The following is a 24,861-nucleotide window of genomic DNA, read 5'->3' on the forward strand; positions in this document are numbered from 1 at the left end:
TTGGGAGGGGCAGGTGTTGTGTCTCTTCTGTGTGCCCAGAGGGTGATAACAAGTGGTGACCACAGCCCCAGTCACCTGCCTCTGTACTCTAAATGAAAGGGGGCATCAAGCTCCTGGGCCATGCACCTGCCCATTCCTGTCAGTAGCAGCAAGGGTGGATCACACACTGCCTAGGCACCTAGGTCTCCTCAGGCCCTTCCTGCTGACCCTGTAGTCAGTGCCAGACCTGACCTGCTCCAAGGCACATGTGTCAGGTGACTACAGACCCCTTGGCTACGTGTCCAGCCCCAAGGTACATCACATACCTTGGACCCATGGCCTGAGGGCTCCCAACAGCTGTCTCACCTCAGCTCCCAGCCCAGACACTAGGCAGGCTCAGAGAAGGTGAGGCACCCCAGCACTGCCCACCTGGATCCAAGGCCCTACTACAGGCCATTCAGTTGTAGTGTCCTTGTCTGGGAAGAGTGAGGGCAGATGTCCTGGTCACCTGGATGTGCAGCAGCCCCTGCCCTCAGCTTCTGCTGGCCAGCACGGTGTGTTCATTTGTTGAGAGGGCCATGGTGAGGGTCTCCAGGCAGGGTCTTTGTGGCTGACACCCAGCCATGTGGCCCTGGATGGGGCCTTTGAGTCCCCGTGTTCCTATTTGTGGGGCAGTGTGAACACTGGAGTAAGGTCCACTTTTCTCACTGTTAACCTCCCTCCTCACAGATGCCCGTGTGCTCCTACTTCCTGAAGGGAATTTGCAACAACAGCAACTGCCCCTACAGCCATGTGTACGTGTCCCGCAAGGCCGAGGTCTGCAGTGACTTCCTCAAAGGCTACTGCCCGCTGGGTGCCAAGGTGAGGGGCTGTGAGTGGGCAGGTGTCTTCTTCAACACTCCCAAGCATCTTCTATGGTGATCTTATGGCTCTTCCACAGCCCTGACGTGGTCACTGTCGTTACATCCACCTCACGGGTAATACAGAGGTATAGCAACTTGCACAGGGTCACCCAGCACGAGGGCAGGGTGGATTGTGAACCAAGGGAAAGTGAATCTGAGAGGACCTATGTCAGAGCATCAAGTGAGTACAGTGAGTTGGGGGAGAGCTGTGGTGGCTGGGCCAGCAGCATCTCCAGGAGACTACTGTGGAGTGAAGGGGACATCAGAGATCTTGGGAGTCACGGGGCTGTGGATGGGTGCGGAGCCAGTGGCTTCCTTGAGATTGCAGGTGGTGGGTGGGCATAAGCCCCACTCCCACTTACCTGAAACAGAGGAGCCAGACCAAGGCCAGGGGTGTCCTGTGCAGCAGCTAGAGCCCACTGGAAGCACCCAGGGCCAGGTAGGGTTTTAGGGCCTCAAACAAGAGGGCTACCCCGTGCTCAAGGTACAACTGACTTGCCCTCTTGTCCCACGTGCCATCTCACCTGTTGATCAGGTGCTGCTGTGGGAAGTTCCCCACAGCTGAGCAAGCACAACCTTTCCTTCATGACCGTCCTGGGGGCCAGGCCCTGCAGAACCCTCTTCCTACCATCCCTCACACCTGTGCTTCTGCCCTGGGGCAGGTCCCTAGGATGAGAATGAGCCTATCTTGGCGGCCTATGGTCAGCTCACTGCTGCCCCTTAATCTGCAAAGGCTTAGGGAGGTTAGCCCTGCCTCAGGCCTGCAGACCAGAGGTGCAATCCCCGGTGAAGCTGAGGTGGCCAGGAACACCAGCCCCTCTTTCATTGGCTTCACACTGTCAAGACCACCCGGAAGCAGTACTATACCCTCTCTGGACATAGTCCTCTATATTTGGTTGCTTTTACCCCGCCTCCTCTCTTAATCCACCCACCTGCCAATGTAGCCCTGGCGCCCCCTTCCGGGGCACACACTGAGGCTGAAGGTGCTGGGAGCCAGCCCTGACTCTGTTGTTGCACTGTCACTGGCTGCTGGAAGTATGGGGCCTACCAGAGCTGGCGGTCACCTTGAAGGGCACCAGGCCTGGCAGAAAAGCCCCTCCTGAAAGTGGGCCTGGTTGGGCAGCTCCAGACCCTGGCCGAGCTTGGGGCAGGAGCCCATGGAGGGCATAGATGATTATTGTAAAATATTCCAATTTAAATGAAAATATCAAAGCGATATTTAAGTCCTGCTTCTATTAGTGGAAGTGCTTACTGTGTCCCTTTCCACGTGTCAGCGCTGCGTCGCTGCTGCATGATGGATAGCAGCTTGTAATTATATATGGGGAAAGCGCTGAGCCGGCCAGATCCAGCGGGAGGGGAGGCAGCAGCCTGGGCCTGTGAGGGTTAATTTTATTCTCTAAATAATATAAAAAATGCTGAGTCGTCACCTTGTGCCTGAAGTAGAAGTCCTCAAATGGGCCCCAGAGAGTTTATAATATTCCACTGAATCAAGTGAAATTGTTAACCTTGCTTCATAAAGCCATGGCTTGTTAAAGAGGTGTATTCTCTTTTCTTTTGAATAATTTAGGCTGGGAGTAAATCTACGCGCCTTCCCATTCTGGGGGCCATGAGGCTGTTCTAGGCCCTGTAGCTCAGAGGTCAGCCTCTGCCAAATGGCCAGCCCCAGCCTGGCCAGCTGTCCTGAGCCCCCTGGTCTTCAGGTCAGATTGGTGACTGCAGGACACTCTGGGGGCATGTGTGTCCTCGAAGTTCCAGTGGCAAATGGCAGATGTGGCACCCTGTCCTTTCCTTCGACTACTGGCAGTTAACTACCAGCTCACCTCTGTCACTTGATGGATGTGACACCAGCTATACCTCTCCATGACTCCTTCCCAATTATACGTCTTTTGTGGGAGATTCTCAGAGCCTCTGGAGAATCCTACCTATGCCCACTGGTCTTGACAGCACTTGATGTTTCTGGTGTGCCAGATTGTTCCATCTCTGCAACCTTGTGCACATGTCCAGGAGGGCTCTCATCTCAGCACTCACACTGCATGCATTTGGCCTCGAAGAGGCCCTTCAGGCTGCCCCTGTCTCTTCTGCATGCCCCCAACATGTTTGTAGTGCTTTTCTGCTTTCTGACCCCACAGAAAGCTCCAGCACTGGAAATAGCCACCTGCCTGATTAGCTCTGGGCAGGGCTGTACCTTCTGGGCACATTTAAAACTGTGTGCTCAGTAGCTGGTCATGGTGGCATATGCCTGTAATCACAACACTTGGGACGCTGAGGCAGGAGGATTTATATAAATTTGAAGCTACGTAGTGAGCTTATGGCCAGCGTGGACTACATAGCAAGACCAAAACCAAGGGCTGGGGGTTTGGCTCAGTGGTTCCACTGCCTGCCTTGCAGGCGCAGGGTCCTGAGTTCGATCCCTAGTACCAAAAAAAACCACCCCAAAATAAAACTATGTGCTCAGTGTAGCAGTGCCTGTGCTGCCCACAGCCAGTCTATAAGCAAGCATGTGCCCCATGAGTTTCGGTGCTCAGGCCCTGTCCTGAGCTGGCCTGGGCTGAGTGTTAGGTTTCAGCTCCTGGCAGTCGCTGAGTCACAGGGCCTCCCTGCCCTTGCCCTCTCAGCTGGCCACAGACTCCCCAAGCCCTCTGCACAGCTGCTTCCTGGTCTCCCTGCCCATCACCAAGCATCACCTTCACCAGTGCTGTCCATCGTTGGGCTAAACTTAATGTGGGGCATAGTCCTTCCATTGTTCCCTTGGTTTGCATGGTGCGGATCTATCACAGAGCGCCCCCAAAGCTGCTGCCACTGACTTCACTAGCCATGAGGAGGCACTGTGCATCTGCTGATCCTGCCACCTGGGTGAGTCAGGTCACCCTTAGCTTCAGTTTCTTTCCATGTATTTTTTAATTTTGTATTTGTTTTGTTTTGCTTTTGGGGTTTGAGGCAGGGTCTTGCTATGTAGTTCAGGCTAGGTTTGAATGAACTCACTGTGTGCCCCAGGGTGTCCTTGAACTCTTGGAAGTCCTCCTGCCTCAGCCTCACAAGTGCTGGGATTACAGGTGTGCGCCACCACACTAGGCTTTTGTTTTTTTTAATTGAGACAGGGTCTCACTGTGTAGTTTAGGCTGGCCTAGAACTCACTATGTAGCCCAGGCTGACCTTGAACTCACGACAGTCCTCCTGCCCCAGACTCCTGGGTGCTAGGATTACAAGATTAATTGCAGCATAATTAATCTGTATAAAGTTGGGCTAATGGCTCTGCCTGCCTCAGGAGACTGTGAGATCAGTAGGGGTGGTAGCTCACAGGCTGTTGTGCACTCATGCGTCATGGGAGACCCCACCTAGTGTCTTCATGTCGCGAGCCCTTCTAGGTCACTTTAACCTGTCTATTTTCTTCCTCTCATTGCAGTGGCCCCTAAAGGAAATGATAAACAGATTTGCTGAGTTATAGTTTGCATACCATGTAATTCACCCATTTAAGTGTACAGTTCAATGATTTCATGCATACTGCTTTTGGAAGACAGACAGTGCTGGGAATTAAACTGGGGCCTCATGCATGCTAGCCAGTGCTCTAACACAGTGCTCCACCACAGCCCCTACATTATTAGTTTTTTAGAAATTGTGATATAGTACATTTAAAATCTACTGTTTTAACCATTTTTAGTGTGATTTTGTCTCTTTCCTTTGTGATACTGGGAATTGCATTCAGGAGCTTCACACTGAGCTTCATCCTCAGCCCTTTTATTTTGAGGTTGGGTTTCCTCAAATCGCTAAATTGCCCAAGGTGGGCAATTTAAAGTAATTTTGAAGGGCCGGGGATTTAGCTCAGTGGTTCTGCCGCCTGCCTTGCAAGTGCAAGGTCCAGAGTTTGATTCCCGGTACCAAAAAAAAATAATAATAATTTTTTTTTTTAAAGGAATTTACCATTACATTCCCTTAAAACCTTTTATTAAAAATGACGAGGGGCCGGGGATTTAGCTCAGTGGTTCTGTTGCTTGCCTTGCAAGTGCAAGGACCTGAGTTCGATCCCTGGTACCAAAAAAAAAACAAAAACAAAAACAAACAAACAAAAAAAGAATGACGAGAAAAGGGCTGGGGATTTAGCTCAGTGGTTCTGCTGCCTGCCTCACAAGCAGAAGATCCCAAGTTCGATCCCTGGTACCCAAAAAAAAAAAGAATGACGAGAAAAAATTTCAAACCAAAACTGACCTACATACTGACCATCAGTAAACCTGAATGATTACAAAAATATAACAAAAAAGTCAGTATGGGAAAATAAGAGCACACTGTGCATGGTGATGTTGCTTTATGCAGAACTGTATTTTTTTTTTTTTTTTGGTACCGGGGATCGAACTCAGGACCTTGCACTTGCAAGGCAGGCACTGGAACCACTGAGCTAAATCCCTGGCCCATAAAATAAATAATTTTGAAGTTATGATCCTTGTGCCTCGGCTTCCAGGAATGCTGGAATTATAGGTGTGTATCACCATACACATAGCTCATTTTAACTTTTTTTTGTTGTTTTGGTACTAGGGATCGAACTCAGGACCTTGTGCTTGTGAGGCAGGCAAGGCACCACTGAGCTAAATTCCCAGCCCCTCATTTTAACCATTTTTAAGTGGACAGTTCAATGGCTTTAAGTACATTCACAATATGTGCAACCATTGCCACTATCAAATATTTCCATAACTTTTTCATTACCCCAGACAGAAATATTCTAAACCTATTAAGCAATAACTCTTTTTTCCTCCCTACCTCCAACCCTTGGCAGCCTATTTTTAGGCATTTTTTTTTTTTTCTCCCTCAGTACCGGGGATCGAACTCAGGACCTAGTGCTTGCCAGGCAGGCACAGCACTGCTGAGCTATATTGCCACCCTTAGGCATTTCTTATATATGGGAGCATACGATATTTGTTCATGTCTGGCTTCTTTCACTTAGCATCATATTTTCAAGGATCATGCATATTGTAGCATGTGTCAGAACTTCATTCCTTTTCATGACTATGACTGAATGATACTCCATTGCATGTGTGCATACATTCTGTTCATCTGTTCATCTCTTCACAGGTTGTAGGTTTTTGACTACTATGAATAATGTAATGAACACTGACATACAGTTATCTGGTTTTATTTCCTTAGGGTGTAAACCTAGGATTGGAATTGTGGGACCATATGATAATCCTGTATTTAGCTCTTTTCTTTTGGTACCGAGGATTGAACTCAAGACCTTGCACTTGTGAGGCAGGTGCAGCACCACTGAGCTAAATCCCTGACCCTGTACTTAGCTTTTTTTTTTTTTGGTACCAGGAATTGAACTCGGGTCCTTGTGCTGGTACAGCAGGCGGCAAAACCACTGAGCTAAATCCCAGGCCCTGTATTTAGCTTTTTGAGGCACTACCTGGCTGCGTTCCATGGTGCTGGGCCATTTTACACCCCCACCAGCAGTACACACAGGTTGTGTGTGACTACTTCAGGGTTTTTTAATAAATAAAAGCATGTCATCTGCAAATAGAAATAATTTTACTTTCTCCATTTTAATTTGGATGCCTTTTCTTTTTCCTGCCTTATTGCTCTGGTCAGAACTTGCAGTATTATGTTGTATAGAAATGGCAAAAGTATCTTGTTCTTATCTTAGGAAAAGCTTGCATTTTTCATCATTGAACATGACGTTAGCTTTTTGGCTTTTCTTATATGCTGTTTATTATGTTAAGGATGTTCCCTCGGTCCCCAATTATTGGGTGTTTTTGTCACAAAATAGGGTTGAATTTTGTCAAGACTTTCCACACCAATTGAGACAATACTGTGTTTTTTTCCCTTCTGTTTAGGTCGTCAGTTAATGACATTGACCACATTGAAACAATCACAACCACATTGATATATGTATGGTAAACCATCCTTGCATTCCAAGAATAAAGCTCACTTGGTCATGATATATAATCCTTTTAATATACTATGGAATTTGGTTTTCAATTATGTTGAGATTTTTGAATTAATATTTGTAAAGGATATTAGCCTATATTTCCCTTTTTTCTTTCTTTCTTTTTTTGTTTGTTTGTTTTTTGTTTTTCTGGTACTGGGGATTGAACTCACGACCTTGGGCTTGCGAGGCAGGCGAGATGCCCCTGAGCTAAATCCCTGGCCCCTATTTCCCTTTTCTTATTTTGACTTTCTGTGGTTTTGGTATCAAAGTAATGCTGACCTCATAGAATGAGTTCGGAAATATTCCCTCCTCTTCATTTTTTGGAAAGAGTTTGAGAAGAATTGGTGCTGATTCTTCTTTACATGATTTAGAACTCACCAGTGAAGCCCCTGGTCTTGGATTATTCTTTCTTAGGAAGCTTTTGTTTACTGACTCCATCTCCAGGTCTATTCAGCCTGGTTATTTGAGTCAGTTTTTGTAGATTGTGGTGTATTTCTAGAAAGTGCCCCATTTCATCTGAGTTGTCAAATTTATGTATACGGAATAGTTTGAAGTATTTCCCATTTATTCTTTTGATGTCCGCAGGATCTGTAGTGATCCTCCTTTCATTCTTGGTATTAGAAATTTGTGACTTCTTTCTTTATTTTCTGTTTTGCTAGAGGTTTATCAATTTCATTGATCTTTTCAAAGAACCATCCCTTTGTTTTATTGATTGGGGGGGCGGTACTGGGGATCGAACTTGCGACCTTGCACTTGCAAGGCAGGCAGCAGCACTGGTTTTTTTTGGTACCTGGGATAGAACTCCAGTCTTTGCGCTTGCAGGGCAGGTTGCAGCAACACTGAGCTAAATCCCCTGCCTTGATTTTTTTCTTATTGATTCATTGCTTTCTGTTCTTATTATTTATTTCAGATTACTTTGGCTTAATTTTGTTTGTTTTCTTCCCTCTTGGTTTTTCAGGTGGGAGCTTAGATTTCAATTTGAAATTTTTCGTTTTTTCTAATGTATTTACTTAGCTGTATCCCACAAATCTTGAGTTGTATTTTCATTCAGTTCTGGTTTTTTATTTCCTTTCAGACTTCCTTTTCAACCTGTGGATTACTTTGAAATGTGCTGTTTAGTTTCCAAATGTTTGAAGATTTTTTTCTGTTATCTTTCTGTCTTTCATTTGTGGTTTGATCTCATGATAAAAAATATACTCTGTATTTGGGGCCAGGGATTTAGCTCGGTGGTTCCGTCGCCTGCCTTGCAAGCACAAGGTCCCAAGTTCAATCCCCGGTACCAAAAAAACCCTTCTAATAATTTGTGCTAGTTAAAGATGTTTTTGGGTTTAAAATCCTTTCCAGTTTTCTGGCTAAGTGGATCTCTGACTGTAATCAGAGGACTGTAATCAAAGGGGAATTTTTCATTTCCCCTTCAAGTTGGTCAGGTTTTACATCCTGTGTTTCATGTCTCTGTTGTTTGGTGCCTGTATATTTAGAATTGCTATATTGTCTTTAAAGATGAACCTTTCATCATTGTATGATGTCCTCTGTCCCTGCCAACTTTCTTTGCTCTGAAGTCTTCTTTATTTGGTATTGATAAAGCCACTTCTGCTTCCTTTCAGTAAGTTTGTCTGAAATATCTTTTATCTCTTTCATTTGAAGTGACTTTTTTATAGACAGTAAATAGTAAGTAGTTGGCTCATGTTTTTAAATTCATTCTGCCAGTCTGTCCTCTAATTGGTGTATTTATATCATTTACATTTAGTAGTTATGGATACTTTATTTTAGTTATTGATACTTTTAGTTATTGATACTTTAGTTATTGATACTTAAGTCTGCCGTTTGACTTTGTTTTCTGCTCTTTCTAGTTTTTGTTCCTCTGTTGTGTTTTCCTGCCTTCCTGTGGGTTCCTTGAAAATTTTAAAAATTTTTATTATATATTATACGTACATATATGTTGTTATTTATGTTGTATAATATATAATTGATTTATATGCAACATATTATGTATATTATCTAACAGCTTTCTTAGTGGTTGCCCTAGGATTGCATTGTGTTTTCGTAATTTACCAAAGTCCACTGCAGTGACAATTTACCAGTTAAAGTATAGGAAGCTCACCTTTCTTTATGTTCCTGTACCTGTCCTCTTTTACAGTAGCCATAGATGTTTTCTCTACATACATATAAAATCACATTAGATATTGTTATAATTTTTGCTTCAACCATCAAACATAATTTAGAAAAGCCAAGAAGAGAAGGAAAGTACAATATGTCTATCAGTATTTTTGTTTATTCTATTCTTTATTCCTTCCTACCATTCAAGGATTTGTTTGTTTTTTCCATTGTCTCCTTTCTGTTTAGAGGATCTCCTTTAACTATTTCTATTTTTTCTTTTTTGGAGACAGGGTGTTGCCATGTTGCTCGGGCTGTTCTTGAAGTCCTGGATTTGATAATCATCCTCCCTCAGCCTCTGTGTAGCTGACACTACAGGTGCTGCTACTGCACCTGGCCCTATACTTTCTAGTGAGGGTCCGCAGGTGACAAACCCTTTTAGTTTTCCTTGATCTGAGAATATCTTGATTCCCCTTCATTCCTGAAAGATATTTCTGTCAATATAAGATTCTGGCTGACAGTTCAGCTTGAAAAATGGCATGCTGCTTCCTTCTGTCCTCAGTGGTGTCTGATAAGAAATTCACTGTTGTTTGAGATTTCCCCCTTAGATTAAATGTCTTTTCTCTCTGGCTACTTTGAGGATTGTTTGTCTTTAGCTCTCACAAATTTAACTATAATATATTCTGGGTGGAGTTCTTTCGTGTATCCTGATTGGGGTTCACTCAGATTTTTTATTCTGCTTTTTAAAAAATGCCGAATTAGGGGCCGGGGATTTAGCTCAGTGGTTTCACTGCCTGCTGTGCAAGTGCAAGGACCCGAGTTCGATCCCCGGTACCAAAAAAAAAAAAAAAAAAAGCCAAATTGGGGGAGCTCCATTATTTCTTTTTGTTATTTTTCTTTTCTTTCTGCATCTCTAGTTGCCTGAATGATGGTTCCTTTGTTGTAATCCTGCAGGTCCCTGAAGCTCTGTTTATTTTTTAAACCTGATTATATATCTGTTGCTCAGATTACTGAATTTTTTTGTCGGTTTCTCTGTCTCTTTTATTCTGCTGCTGAGCCCACATATGGAGGTTTTTATTTCAGTTATTACATTTTTCAATTCTAAAATTTCTATTTGGTTCAACTGTGTCCTTTTGTTCTTTGTTTTCACTGCCCTTCCCTCCTTCTCTCCTTTCCTTCCTTCATCCCCTCTTCCCTCTTGGCTCTTTATTTTTCTGCTGGGATGGAACTCAGGGGCTCATGCATGTTAGGCAAGGACTCTACCACATAGCTGCACCCCCCCCCTTGCTTTGAGCATATCTATACTGGCTTGTTGACAGACATCTACAATCCATGTCCTGTGACTCTGTTTGGTGAGTATTGGCATGTGTCACTTAATCTCTTCATTTTGTTGAAAGTCTTCTTGTTCTTGGTATCAAGCAATCCTTTTTCTGTTGAAATGTGGACATTTTAGCTGTCACTGGGGGAGGGGTGGGAGGTGCTGCCTTGTTTTTGCCAAGTGGGAGTAGAAACCAGTGGCCCGCTTAGCCTCAGTAGCCCTGTAGCAGGATCTCTGCCATTCCTGGGTGGGGGCCTTTGTAGCTACTTCCCACTTAGCCTCTGCTGGCAGCTCCTGCCCAGGATGAGGACAAATCTAATCCACTAACATGTAGTAGTGAAAGTCCCAGCTTTCCTCCACCCAGCAAGGTGGGGGCTCCCTAAAGCCTGGGCTCCCACTCAGCCAGCCAGGTTTTTGGAGGCATTTGCTGGAGCAGGTTGTTTAGGCCTGAGTTGTCTGTGTTACAGAGCTGCTTCCTCTCTGTACTCAGCATTTCTAGCTCCAGGCCTAGGAAGTGTGAGGCAAAGTTGGAAATCCAGTGACCCACTCTGTTGCTACCCTGGTGGTCTGCTTGCTATTCTGTACCATTCAGTGTCCACCTCGTACTTAGCAGAGGACTGGGAACACTGTGCCTGCTCCTTCTTGTCACTGGGCGTTCTTTCTGTTTCTTTTTATGCCAGTCTTGGTTCCTTCTTCCAAGATAGTGGCTCATTCCATCTAGGCTACAGGACATAGATGTGTCAGAGTGTGTGGCACCCTGTGGTACCTGGAGCTCTTTCACCTCACCATGTTCTGTCCCTCTCCCTGGGACAGCCTTGCTGGGAGTCATGCTGCCCTCTTGAAAACCAGCCCCTTTTTTCTTTCTTTTTTTTTTATTTTTTTCCTTTTTCTGTACTGGGGATTAAACCCAGTGCCTTCACAGTGAGCTACATCCCCATCCCTTTTTTATTTTGAGAAAGGGTCTCACTGAGTTGCCTGGGCTAAGTTTAAACCTGGGATCCTCTTGCCTCAGCCTCCCAGAGAGCTGGGATTACAGGTGAGCACACCACACCCTCCTGGAGTGTTGCTAACATTCTTGTCACAAATCCCTCATTCTTTTCATTGATATCTGTTGTTTCTCTGTCAGTTCCTTCCTCATGTTGGGTCTTGCAGCTCCTCTCCCACTTCCTGCCTTGATCTCCGGGCTCTGCCTCCCTCCCTGCATGTGCCCCTCTGCACACTTGCCATGGAACCGGATTGTGCTCCTCCTAGCTGTCTCTCCTGTTTACACCTGGTTCTCTCCCTTTTGAAGCTCCAGTCTCCTACCTGCTCTCTCCCTTTCCCATGGCCTGGGGGTCCTGGTAAAATCCACTGCCTCTGCCAACCTTTTGACTTTGCTGCTCTGTGACCTCCCTTCTCACAAGCCCTTGTCCTCTGTCCTTGTCCTGTTGCAGCAACACGCACAGTGCCTTCCAGACATTCACTCACCCACTCACAGTAAGCACCCCCCTCCCAGGCCTCCTTCCTGCAGTCCCCATTTTCTTCCCTTGTCGCACAGAGGCTGCCTAGCTCTGTCCTGATGTGGGTGATTCCAGAAGGTGTACTCCTCAGACTCACCTGTTCGGGGTGTCTTACAGCCTCAAAACCAAAGTCCCTAGTGGAGCCCTGGTTCCTCCCCTGGCCCCTGTTGCTCCCTTCTAGTCCCTGCCTCAGCCCCAGCCACCACTCTTGAGCTCAGATCCTGCCCCTGTGCGCTCTGACCCTCTTTGAGTGGCTCCAGGGTCCAGGTCCCTTCCTGGTTTTGTCTAGTTGCCCCTATACCTTCCATGCCAGCCCCAGACGCTGCCTGTGTTGGCGTGTGCTACTTCAGGCCTAGCAGAAAGCTTGCTGTCAGTTGTTGTATTTAATAAACTTTTTAAAAATCTTTGTTAAATTTATTTTTATTTTATGAAAGATAAAACAATTTCATAACAAAATAAGAGAGTAACAATAGTTGATACACTGTATCATCTTCAAAGTAGTTGCCGAGAGACAAAAGATTCTTAGGAAGAAGAAACAAACAGATATTAGTATAAAACTTTCTTTTCAGTGAATTAAGAGAAACTGGTAGCATAAATGAAATGAATTAGCATATATATTAAAATGTTTTTGATACAGTAGAATAGGTAACTTAGGGAATTATTTGAATTTAATATACTTTTTACTTTGGAATCATTTTGCATTTACCAAAAACAGATAGAGATTACACAGGGAGCCCCATCTCTCTCATTAACATCCTTCATAACCACAGCTAATCCACCAGTATCAAGGCTGAGAGACTATCATAGGTGGACCTTCTGCCAACCTCCCTCCAAGCTGCATGCAGGTTTCCTTCAGTTTCCCACCAGTGTCCATTTCCTGCATTGCATTTACTTACCCAGTTTAGGATGAGTGATAGAGTAGATGAAGGAGGCCTTGACTAGGGTCAGGGCAGCAAGAATGGGTGGAGGTGCACTCCAGAGGCATGGGTGGGGCATCTAGAACCTCCTCCAAGGTGAGAAGGAAGCTGGTGAATCCAGTGGGAACCGGGGCCACCTAGGGGTCATCTGGTAGAGATGGTGCTGGACTCGGCCCAGGGCCTGGCTCCAGGACAGACTGGCGAATGAGAAAGGGTGGTTTCTGTCAGGCACTGGGTGTCTTGGGGAGGGGCAGCCGCTCTGGGCTGCACTGGCTGTGGGGGCTGTTGTGGACAGGCCAGTGGAGACAGCCCATTCTTGTCCAAAGAGGAGCATACTATGTAAGTCCACATAGTTCCTGTCGCCACCACACCAGCTGCAGGGGTTCAGCCACCTGCCAGCATAGCCACCACCATGCCTAGTGCTGCCTTGGAGTGGGCAGCAGCAAGGAAGGACCAGGGGGAGTGCCTTATGTGCATAGTGGCCTTTGCCCTGTCACATATGCTCTGTCGGGCAGGCTGGCATCTGGAACAGAATGTGGTCTGCTGCCACCACAAGATTCACTCACTGTTGTCTTTGTGCCAGTAAAAAAGGCAGGTGACTAGTATGTTATTTGCACATAGCTTTGGCTTTTCTGGGGGACTGTGCCATGGGGCGCAGTGCTCAGAGCACACGTGGATGGAGCCCACACAGGTGGAGTGCAGGGGGGTCTGGCCCTGTCAGGCAACACGGGAGCACATTCAGCCTTCTTTCCTTCTGACTGTTGCAAAGATTTGAAGTTATCTCCTACCGTTACTTTGCATTTCTCTAACTTAAAATACACTGGCACCTCTTCCTGTGGAAGAGCCCTTTGCGCCTTTCTGTCAGGTGCTATTTGGTAAGGGTAGGCATTTCTCCATGGGGTCCACTTTTCCTTACTGACTCAGGAAATTTATGAATATAAGATAGGAACATAAACATAAGAAAATAAATATAAAATAGGGCCGAGGATTTAGCTCAGTGGCACCACGCCTGCCTCACAAGTGCAAGGTTCCGAGTTTGATCCCTGGTACCAAAACCAAACAAACAAATAATTATTAAATATCCTGGATATTAATCTCTTTTTTTTTTTTTGGTACTGGTGATTAAACTCGGGACCTTGTGCTTGCAAGGCAGGCAGTGGCACCCCTGAGCTAAATCCCTAGCCTGTGGATATTAATCTTTTGTCAATCACATAAGTAGTGCATATCTTTTCCCAGTTTGTGGTTTGTCTTTTTGCTTGTTTTATTTTATTTTTTTTGTTGTTTTTTGGTTTTTTGGTACCAGGGATTGAACTTGGGACCTTGCAGTTGCGAGGCAGGCAGTGGCACCACTGAGCTAAATCCCCTGCTTCTTTGTTTTAAAGAACAAAAGCACTGGGTTTTAATGGATATAGCCTTGTTGGTCTTTTCTTTGCGCCCTTAGTGTCTTGTGTAAGAAATCCTTCTCTATCCCAAAACCTGCTAAATTGCCTTCTCTATTTAGGCCTGGACTCTTTAATCAAGTTGGAACTGATTTTGTGTGAGGTGGGAGGTAGGACCCAGATGCACAGGCCACAGCATTGCATATAGGCAGCCCGTCTTCTCCAGTGAGCCTGCAGCACCAGCCTTGCGCGTCAGGTTCCTTCTGCATGTGCTGGTCTGCTTCCAGCTCTGTTCTGCTCAATTTATTCCTAATAATAACTTCTGTTATTATAAATAGCATACTGGATTTTTAAATTTTATTTTCTCACTGCTCATTGGCATATAGAAAAACAGTTTTTATGTTGATTTTGTTTCCAGCAACCTTGCTAAACCATTATTAGCATTTGTAATAATTTGTAGATTCTCTTGGATTTTTCTGAATAATCATGTCATTGCAAATAATGACATTTTTCCTCTTTTGAGTGCAACACATTTTCTTTTTCTTGCCTGGCCTACTGGCTGGGGCCAAGAATGTAGATTAGGGGAGGGGAGGCTTCCAACCTTTCTCCTGACCAGTGGAGCTTTCAAGAAGGTTCATTATATCCATCACCAATTTGCTAAATGTTTCTTCTTTCAACTTTGAATTGGAGTTTAATTTTATTGAGCACTTTTATATGTATTGAGATGATCATATGATTGCCCTTTTAGCCTGTTAATGTACTAATTTCTGTTTATTGATTTTCTTTTTTATTTACTTTTTCACTTTTTGTGTCTTGTTGATTGAGGTTCTGATGTTAAACCAGCCTTGCGCTCCAGCTGCTCTGGTGGATGAGGGTCTTCGTACCTGGCCAGGCTGTGTTTGTAGCTTATACCAGACATTTGCACTGTGCTCATGAATGGCAGCGGCCTACATGTCCTTTTCTCGGGAAGTCCTAGACAGGCTTTGGTTTCAAAGCTATTCTGGCCTCGTAAACAGTTGTTCTCTATTTTCCCACCCCATGGACCAGTTCATGAAAGATTGGAATTCTATGGCTCATACTTGTAGAACTACAAGTATAACTCTTTGAGTTGGAGCTTTCTTTACTTCTTTTTTTTTTTCATTCCAAAAGTTACATTCAGGGGATAAGAAGGAATGGGAACAAAGTAAGACCAAAATCCAGCAGGGCAAACATTAAATCTTGTAGTTCCATGTCAACATCCAAGGCAATCTGTGGCAAGTTGTGAACTCCAAAGGGCTTGGGTGGCTCCACCCCTATGGCACTGCCTGTTGTTGTAGCTCCCATGGCTTCTCTCTTGGGCCAGCTCTGCTCCTTCCTTGCAGCTTTCCTCTGATCCATGGTCCTGGCTTCTCCAAACTTCTGGGGTCTCCACTGTGACAGGTCCTCCAAGTCAGACCCCCTCCCAAGCAGACCTGCTACCCGCATCCACAGGAGCACAGAGGTAACAAGAAGCCAGCAGCCACCCTGCTGCTCTCACCACTGTCCTGTTTATCACACAGCCCCAGGCCCATCACCCGTGGGACTCTAAAATTTTCCACCCTCTTGACCAGTCCCCCCTCCTCTACCTAAAATGCCCCATATCTGCCACGAGAGCACCGTCCTCTGCCAACAGCCTTCTTGCCCTTGACCCATCTGCACTCAGATGGCAATAAACTCATTGCATGTTGCTTAGACTTTGCCTGCCTCGGTGGTCTCAGTCGTGCGCCGGTCTGACCTTACACACTGCACCTTTGGCTTCACACTCACAGCCTCACACACTGCCCTCTCTGGGGCACACTCTCTCACCTCCCAGGCTTTCTTCTAAAATCTGGGTGGAAGCCTTCCTGACCCCACAACTCTTGCACATGCAATAAGCACCACGTGGTTAAAAGGCCCATGTTTGCTGCCAGCTGGAGCAGTAGCCGGGCTTCCTTCTCTCTCAGTTGTAGGTGACGAGTCCCTGGATCACTGAGCACTCTGAACCCAATTCCGAGGAACAAATTCTCTAGGCTGCCACTGCCATTCTTGAACGTGGTTCTCTGGGGCTTTCTTCTCAAAGCAAAGTCTTTCACTTTTGCAATTTTGAGACTCCAAAGTGTGGAGTCCTGCTGCTTCCTGTGATGCCCTCAGACCATCTTTTCTATTCTCCCATTCCCTCTCAGCAATTAAGATCTCGTCTACTCTATCTTTGAAGTCCACAGCTTTACTGGAGCTTCCTTTCTGGCCAAACTCAAAACATTTTAAATCATTCTGCTGGGCTCTTTGCTCTTGATTCTCAACATACATCTGGCTAAAAAGCCCCCAACAGTAGCTGTACCTTGGCTTTAACATTAGACTCTGAAATTTCTTCTGTGAGATTAATTAGTCTGCTGCCCTTAATCTCAGTCTCAGACAAAATCTCTGGACATGAGCAAAATGCAGACAAACTTTCTGCCAATCCATAGCACACATCATCTGGAGTCCCAATAGCCAATCCAGCCCTTCTTCCCAGCAGAAACCTTCTGAGCCAGGTCTTTACGTGCTGGCTTTCTGTTCTTCTGCGCTCTGACCAGACTCTCCCATGCGAAACAGCCTAAGGCATCCAGCTCTTACTTCCTCAGTCCTGCCTCCGAATCTTTCCTAGCTCTTCCCCTTCCCACAAGCCAGTTCCAGAGGCTCTCGAGCCATAGCAACAACCCCACTTCTCTGGTACCATCTTTCTGTGTTAGTTATTTTTCTCTCATTGCTGAGACAAAATACTTGACACCCAAAGTTAAAGGGGGAAAGGGTTTATTTGCTCACAGTTTGTTGAAACTTCAGTCCATGATCAGCTGACTCCCAAGGCAGGGATGGCAAACAGTCATCGCAGAGGAGAAACAATATGGTGCGCACAAGGTAGCAAAGGTAACAAGGGTCCTTAACAGTGTCTTTCTGCTCCTTATTCAGACTGATACAGGGGGAATAGATGGAACTCTCAAACCTACTAGATATCCAAAATGGGAGTTCGTGTTCTCTAAAATCAAAGAATGAATTCTAAGAGCAACAGAGGTTAAGAGTGGGAAAAATTTATTGAGAGAGAAAGAAAGCTTCTGCCTAAGAGAGACAGAAGGGGGACCAGAAAGTGGGTTACCCCTCTTCACTTCTTAATTACTAATTGAAATTCCTTTATAGTTATAAGAAGATTTCAGGGTTGTTTTTCTTCTTGTCAGTTTTTCTAGAATTTGTAATTTTCATCTGTTTTCAAATTTCATAGTGTATTCCTTGCATCTCCCTGGTGTCCTTACATCCTCGGCACCATCTATGTACGCATCACCCATAATACTGCTTGTGTGCTCCTTCTCGACTTCCTAACTAGTCTTACTGCACACACTTATTAATATTTTCAGAGAACCACCCTTTGACTCTGGGTTTTAATCTCCACTTTGTTTTTCTTCTTTCCCTCACCTTCTGTGGGTTCTTTTTGCAGTTTCCCCTTTATCTTTTAAGATAAGGTGGGTTTTCTTCTCTAAAACAAACATTTAAGGCTATGTAGTTCTAAGGGCTGAGGTTGCTCCATCCATGAATCATAACGTGTTGTTTTAGTGTTATCACTTGGTTCTAAACATTATTTAACTTCCTCTTAGTTTGATGAATGATGTAATGGCATTTTTCTTAACTTCCAGATTTTGGCAAGGTTGTGGGAGGGGGAATTGGCTGGGCCTGCTTTTCCATCAGTGAAGATGGCTCATGTGAAGATACAGGCCTTAGAAATTGGAGGTTTGCTTCATGTCTGTGGGCTTCTAGGAGATTTTCTTCCATCATTTTGGTTTTTCTTCATAGCTCCCTCGCTTTCTCTCTCCCTCCCTCCCTTCTTTTCTTTCTCTCTTTCGAAAGGGTCTTGCTGTGTAGTTGAGGCTGGCCTTGAACTCACTGTGGAGCCCGGGCTGTCTTCGAACTCACAGCAATCCTTCTGCCTCGGCCTCCCAAGTACTGGGATTACAGGCACAGATCACCATGCCTGGCTGTTCATAATTCTTGATTTGAGAAAATTATTTACATTTTATCCTAGAATTTTGGTTGTTTTGAGAGGAAGGTTAGTTCAGATCAGCACTGTCTAGTGGAAATATGTATGAACTGCATGTATAATTTCAGAGTTTTTTAGTAGCCACCTTAAAAATTAAAAAAAAAAAAAAAAGAGGCAAGTACCATAGCAGAGAGCTTGCCTAGCATATACAAGGCCCTGAGTTCTATCCCAAGGAACACACACACACACACACACACACGATGAAATATATTTTATCTTAATTCAGTGCATGAAAAATACCTAATCCTGGCTACTTGGGAAAATGAGGCAGCAGGATTCCAAATTTGAGGCCAGCCTGGGGAACTCAAAAAGAGCAGGGATAGGGGCTGGGGATTTAGCTCAGTGGTTTTGCCGCCTGCTGCGCAAGCGCAAGGACCCGAGTTCGATCCCCAGTACCAATAAATAAATAAAGAATAGGGATGGGCCGGGGATTTAGCTCAGTGGTTCCTGCGCCTGCCTCACAAGTGCAAGGTCCCGAGTTCGATCGCCGGTACCAAAAAAAAATGAATAAATAAGAGTAGGGATGTAGCTTGAGCATTTGTCTGACATGTGTAAGGCTCTGAGTTTGAATTCCAGTACCACTAAAAAAAATCATAAATCAAGAAAAAATAGAAATTTGATATTTTACGTTCTTTTTTTTCCTGCTAAGTCTAAAGTCCAGCTGTTTTACATGTACGTGACCTCTCAGCTCACGTCAGCCATGGTTCAGCTGCTTATTGGCCACCACATAGGACAGCACGGGTCTGTGCTGTCTCTGACCATCTCAGCCAAGCGCTTTGTGTCCACGTTGCTCCCAGCAACCTGTTGTCCATAGCTGTTGGTGGTTCTTGCCATCTACCTGTTTATACCCCACCACCACCTCACTACGGGGTCCCGGCTCAAGCACATTCTGGTAGTGGGTCTTTTTTAGTGTGGCAGAACTGGCTGCACCATTTCCTGTCCCCTCTGCCTGCAAGACCAGTCTATGTTTCAAGGCCCCACATCACTGGCCAAGTGCAGCGCTGAGAGGCTCAGACTCTATGTGGAAGGAGTGTGAGTGAACAAATGGGGATGGGAACCCTTCCCCTGAGCCTGTCCTCTTTGTGGAGGATACACATCACAGGACAGTGACCTAGGACAGTGGGGTGCTGGCGGTGAGCAGGCATCTGCCCTGGCCAGGTGGGCAGACCTAGGTGCCAGGAGCAGGGCCAGGACCCTACACACAGGACCAGTTCTGGTAGGGAGGTCACAGGCCTAGGAGAAAGTGGCTTTAAGGCTGTGGTTTGTATCTTTAGCTGCTGTGCCAGTCCAATGCGTGTGGCACCACAGTGAGTTCCATAGGTTTCTGTCTGGGTTCAAGTTGAAACTGCATGTCAGCATGAGTTAGGATGCCCAGGCCAGCTGAACTCTGGTTCTCTTCCCCACTGAGCCGGCTGTGGAGGGTGGGGAACCCCTCCTTGGGAACAGCTTGGGCTCCCAGCAGCCTGCAGAGTGGAGCCCAGGAGGAGGAGCAGGCCGTTAAGGTAGGCCCTGGTCACCCATCTCTGTCCTGGGGCCTTCCCTGGCTTAGTCCAGCTACTGGGCACTGGGCAGAGGCTTCTCACTTTCCTACGGCTGGTAGGCAGAGCTGAGATCAAGCTGCTGCCTGGGGCACCTGCCTGCCACCCTGCCCCACCTCCCTGAGGGTATAATTAGCCCCATGACAGGTGCTGTGGATAAGTGCCTGACCCGGCCCTGACCCAGTGCTGCCTACCCTCAGCTGACCTGCTGCACCCTCTTGCCTGCCCCCCCAACCCTGCCCCACGAGGTCCCCTAAGGCCTCAGGCCCCACCCACCTTCCTGTGGGTGCTTGCCATACTTGTCACAATGGACTTGCCCTGTCAGGAGGGGTAGCAGGTGGGCAGAGCCCTAGGCAGTGGCCTGGCCTCAGGCTCTGGGAATCCCCAGGCTGGCTCTGGCCCTCCCTTCAGTCCTTGCCCAGGGGCCCAGCTGGAGCTACTGTGGCCTGGTGGCCTCATCCTTCCAACAGGAAACTTCAGACTTAAGCCCCAATGGGCAGCCTGCAGGGCCAGTAGGCTTGCTCAGGGGCTGGATCGAGCCCCGCCCCCATGGTGCCTCAGCATCCCCCAGCCCATCTAACTGTACCCTCCTCCCCAGTGCAAGAAGAAACACACGCTGCTGTGCCCTGACTTCGCCCGCAGGGGTACCTGCCCCAGAGGTGCCCAGTGCCAACTGCCTCATCGCAACCAGAAGCACCAGAGCCGGAGGGCAGCCATGCCCCCCACCCCAGGGCCCAGTGATGCAGCACACAGAAGCCGGACCTCCACTGGCCATGGACCCAGGTGATGGAGCAGTGGGTGCTACATAGGTGACACTTGGGACCTTCTGGAATGAGCCCCCACCCCAGCTCTTTGGGATTTAGATCTCAAAGGAAATCTCAGTCCAAGGCAGAAGGACAGATGGCCTTCAGAGATGCCTACACCCTGTGTCCCTGAGTCTGGACGGAGCCAAGAGCATCCCCAGCCCGTAGAGGGAGGTGGGGGTTTTAGAGACCCATTCCCCAGGAAAGCAGAGGAAGCTAGGTCCCCAGGGGGGATTTAAGGGATCCCTATGTCATGCTCACCTGTGGAGTATAGGGACCCTCTGCAGACAAGGACATCAAGGTCCAGAAGGTGGGGCCTGAGGTGATCGGGCATACCATGGAACCCAGAGCCCCCTTGGCCAAGCACCCTGGTGCCTCAGACCAGTCTAACCTTAGAGGGTGAGGGCCAGGCTTGAATCTGTGTGGTGATGCCCAGTAGCTCCTGCAGCAGGAAGTGGGGGTGAGGGCCAGAAGCCCTGTCACTGGGACAGTGGCGTCGGAATGCCCTGCCCACCCTCACTTCTGTTGTCTCTCCTTTCTTGCAGGAAGCCCTCTGCAACCCAGCGTCATACCAGAAAGATGTCCAGTTCCCCCACCTCCAGGACTGTGCTCCCAGCCTCACCTCCCCCCTCCCCACGGGGGTTTGCTTCAGCCTCTTCCTTGTCAACAAAGGCTGCCTCCTCCTCCTCCTCTTCCTCCTCCTCCTCCTCCTCCTCCTCCTCCTCCTCCTCCTCCTCTTCTTCCTCTTCTTCCCACTCCTTAGAGAAAAAGGAACCTTCTCTCCAGGACAAGGCCATCTCATCAGGGACAGGCTCAGGCAGCCTCTGTAAGCTACCAGCCTTCATCTCCCTGCAGGCCTCACCAAGCCCAGGAGGCCAGCCCCGGGCCCCCAGGAGGTCCCTCGCCAAAGACTCAGGTAAGCACAAGCCCAGCCACTTCAGACAGACTTCATGGAGTCTCCAAGTGTGGGTCTAGAGAGTCAGTGGACACCATGTGTGCACCTGCTGGCTGGAGGTGGACCAGTGAAGGGTGAGCGCAGTGGTAGCCCCACACAGACCATCCCAGCCAAGGGCTGATTTAATTAGAAAGCACCCATTTCTGTTAATTTGTTCTGGAAGATCACTGCACACTCCTGGAGAGAACAGATGTTCCCTCTCCCCAATGAGCATTTGGGGCTTGGTAAATGGCTCCACTCAGCCTTGTTTAGGAGAGAAAAGAGGATTTTATGGCTGCAAACGACCCTTTCTGTAAACATTTTACAGCTCTCCGCACGTTTGAGTGACGATAAACCCCACGCAGCTCGGCGGGCTGCAAATTTGTGACCATACGGCTATCACTTTATTGTCATATTTCACGGTCATAACGTTAATGGAAGATGCTTGCTGCAGGCTTCTGTAACAGCCCCGCTGAGCATGCTCAAGTGCCTGCTTGGAGGGGCTGCCTCCTGGTTACATCCTCCTAGTCAGATGCAGAATCTGGCTGGCTGGCCCCCACCTAGCTGGGACAGACGGGGCCAACAGCTCCGATCTGGTTGTCCCTCAGGGCTCTCCCTAACCCCAGCCACCACTTGTGTCTTTTTTTTTTTTTTTTTTTTTGGTACCGGGGATCAAACTTGGGTCCTTGAGCTTGTGAGGCAGGCACCAGAACCACTGAGCTAAATCCCTGGCCCCTCCACTTGTGTCTTTTTAAAGATCAGGGTCCCAGTAGCCACTCAGGATCAGAGGAGACTTGGGGCACTGGGGGTCCTGTGGGCCACTTGGGCAGGCCAGGAAAGGGCTGTGAGGCTGCAGGGCCTGGCCCCAGGGGGCTGGAGGGGCAGGTGTGACTAGGCTGGGATGGGTGGCTGAAGCAGCCACCCAGTAGAGGCCGAGGCTGGAGGCTGGTAGAGTCTGTGAGCCGGGGCCTGGCTTCTGGCTAAGCAGTGAATGGAGTCATCAGCCCTGAGGAGGGATACCCAGCCCACCCAATAGGAGAGGGGTCCTACAGGGGCACATGGCCAGTGCCCTGCCTATGAGCAGCCACACCAGTGCAGCTGCAGTCAGCGGCCTAGGATGGCTCAGAGCATTTATGCAGAGGGAAGAAAGCCACTGGTGCTCAACAAGTGTGCCTCTGCCAGGCAGTAGCCCCGTGGGACATGTCACTCCCTTCTCAGGCCCTTGTTCTGGGGACCCTTCCCCTCCCACCACTCAGTGCCCCTGCTTACCCCCTACCCCATTACCCAGCCACCTGCTTGCACACACCCGGCTTCTCGCATGTGTCTGGCAGCTGCTCCCAGGTGTGAGCACAGTGTGCGCCTGCATGTCTGTGTGCACCTGCCATTTATAGCTCAGGCTCACAGTGGTGTGGCTTCAACCTGTGGGCCTTCCCAGGCTGCTGCCAGGCTTCCTTTCCCTCTTGACCCTGGCCAGAGGCTTATCAGGCCCAGTGGCAGTTGGCAGGTGGGCAGGGGCTAGGAGACAACAGCCTGGTGTCCTAAACCCCCACTGGACAGGCCTGTGCTGACCGAGTCTCCCGCTCCTGAGCCCTGACCAGAAACTTTGGGGGTGGGTGGTTCCTCCAGGTTGGGGTCGCCTGCACCTGACCTTTGCCCTCTTTGTACAGGGAAGCCACTTCACATCAAACCACGCCTGTGAGGGACCCAGGGACCAGCCCGCACCTACCTCAGACTCTCACCCCAGGGAGCATGGAGAAGCTGCCCACCACCAACCTCCCAGGGCACCGCTCTGCCTGCCAGGCTCCGAGCTTTCCCTGCCTGTTTGCCCATTACCTTGTCTTCCTCCCTCGGGCCAAGGTCTTGCCCAGCCCCATCCCACTTCCCCTCCCCTGAGCCCTCAGCCTGCACCTAGGACTTGCCCCTTGAGATGTCCATCAGGGCTTGACCCTTGGGCAGTCTCCCGCTATGGGTGTGGCAAAACCTATGGGATGTGTGGGCCCCCACCTTCCCCACCCAGCACTCTTGCCTGAGGAAGAGGCCCCTGGTCAGGCCTCTCTGGCAGGCATTTTACGTCCAGCAATAAAGGTTCTGTCCTGTGTCAGCTGGCCTATCCTGACTGCTACCATGGGGCCCTGGACTAGGTGGGAGATGGGCCGGCTGGAAGGCAGAGCCTGCACTACCTCTGGCAGGAGTACTGCATGCTCTCCTTGACCCCAGGATGGCCCAGAGGGTCTGAGGCAGCCTGTCTCCATGGCCAGGCTCAGGTCAGCAAGGCTGGGTGGGGGGAAGCCTGGGAGGGGTCTCTGGAGACACAGGTTGGGCAGGCTGGAGCCAAGGCAAGGGCAAAGGAAGTCAGGCCCATCCCGAGGAAGGAGGCAGTTTAACCAGGAAGCTGGCTGAGAGCTGTATCCTCCAGCAGGGAGCTGTCCCCAGCAGGGGACCCTCTAGGCCTCACCCTCAGAGGCTACAGAGGCAGACAACCTCTGGGTGGTCCCCTTGAGCCTCCAAGCTTGAGTGGGTCAGCACTGCCTCATGCTGCTGCTGAAAAACCACCACATACCTGGGCCTCATGTTCCTGCCTGCAGCTCGGTGCCTCAGGGTGCATCACAAGTCCCTCAGCTTCCACCAGGTTCCTTTGACCAAAATAGGTCATGGGTGGAAGGGACACTCTGCCCCCACAAGGCTCATGCAGTCTTGCTGTCCACTACAGCCCCTGTCCATTTTGCTGACCTTAAAGAGGCTTACAAAAAGAATCTGGCCAGAGGACGTGGCCACAGTCATTTCCACAATGATTGTCCCCATCACCACTATGAGTTCAGCAGGCTGGTGGGCTCCAGAACTTGGACTTGGCTGGAAGAAAAGCCACAGCCCCACCTGATCAGTAAACTTCGCAGAGCCCCTGATGGTGGAGCCTGGGTGGGCGGGACCTGGGATGGGGGCAGGACCACACACTGTACCCCCTGGAGACCTGCTCAGGGATCCCTCTGCCAACCACAACCTGGGCCTTGAGGAATGGGCATATGGCCACAGAGCTGCCCCAGGGTCCTGCCCACCTCCCCTCGGTGTCCAGGGGTCCCGGGCTAAGCATCAGCAGGGGAAACTGCAGCGTGGGGGCTGTCCTGCAGCAGCAGGATATCCTGGAGCTTTAGCCTCAGCTGGGCAGCCATGGCTGCAGAAACAACTCCCCAGTGACAACCTGGACAGAACAAGTGGACAGCAGAAGTGAGGGCTCGGGACACTGCCCAGCTCCTGCTTCTCAGCACAGAGAAGCAAAAGACACTCTAGGACTACTCAGAAATGCTATTCACATGTCGCACACCCACAGTCCCTGGTCCCCCATGGCACAGCCTACAGGGCCACCTTGTCCTCTTCTCCAGGCTCCTGAACACTACTCATGAGGCCCTCCGTGAAGACCAAACCTCTGATAACCCAAAAGTCACTTCTCCCTCCCCTTCCTGGGTAGGGAGACCACATCATAGATCCAGATGGTCCAGTGTTCACCTGTTTCCTGCCTCCCTGCACAG

The 24,861-nt window shown here is 48.6% G+C and overlaps 1 protein-coding gene across 1 annotated transcript in view; it reads left to right on the plus strand.

Annotated features, from left to right (window-relative positions):
- Zc3h3 (zinc finger CCCH-type containing 3) overlaps window positions 1-23,438 on the plus strand; it is an 89,360-nt gene extending 65,922 nt beyond the window's left edge. The window contains exons 9-12 of the mRNA XM_004837840.4: window positions 709-840; window positions 20,199-20,383; window positions 20,949-21,319; window positions 23,005-23,438. Coding sequence (XP_004837897.4) covers window positions 709-840; window positions 20,199-20,383; window positions 20,949-21,319; window positions 23,005-23,036 — 720 coding nt within the window. The 3' untranslated portion in view covers window positions 23,037-23,438. The remainder of the gene's footprint in view (window positions 1-708; window positions 841-20,198; window positions 20,384-20,948; window positions 21,320-23,004) is intronic.
- Window positions 23,439-24,861: the final 1,423 nt, after the last annotated feature.

Source organism: Heterocephalus glaber, unplaced genomic scaffold (genome assembly GCF_053883595.1).
Source record: "Heterocephalus glaber isolate CG9 unplaced genomic scaffold, H.glaber_assembly_v1.0 deba00000281, whole genome shotgun sequence".
Taxonomy (NCBI): domain Eukaryota; kingdom Metazoa; phylum Chordata; class Mammalia; order Rodentia; family Bathyergidae; genus Heterocephalus; species Heterocephalus glaber.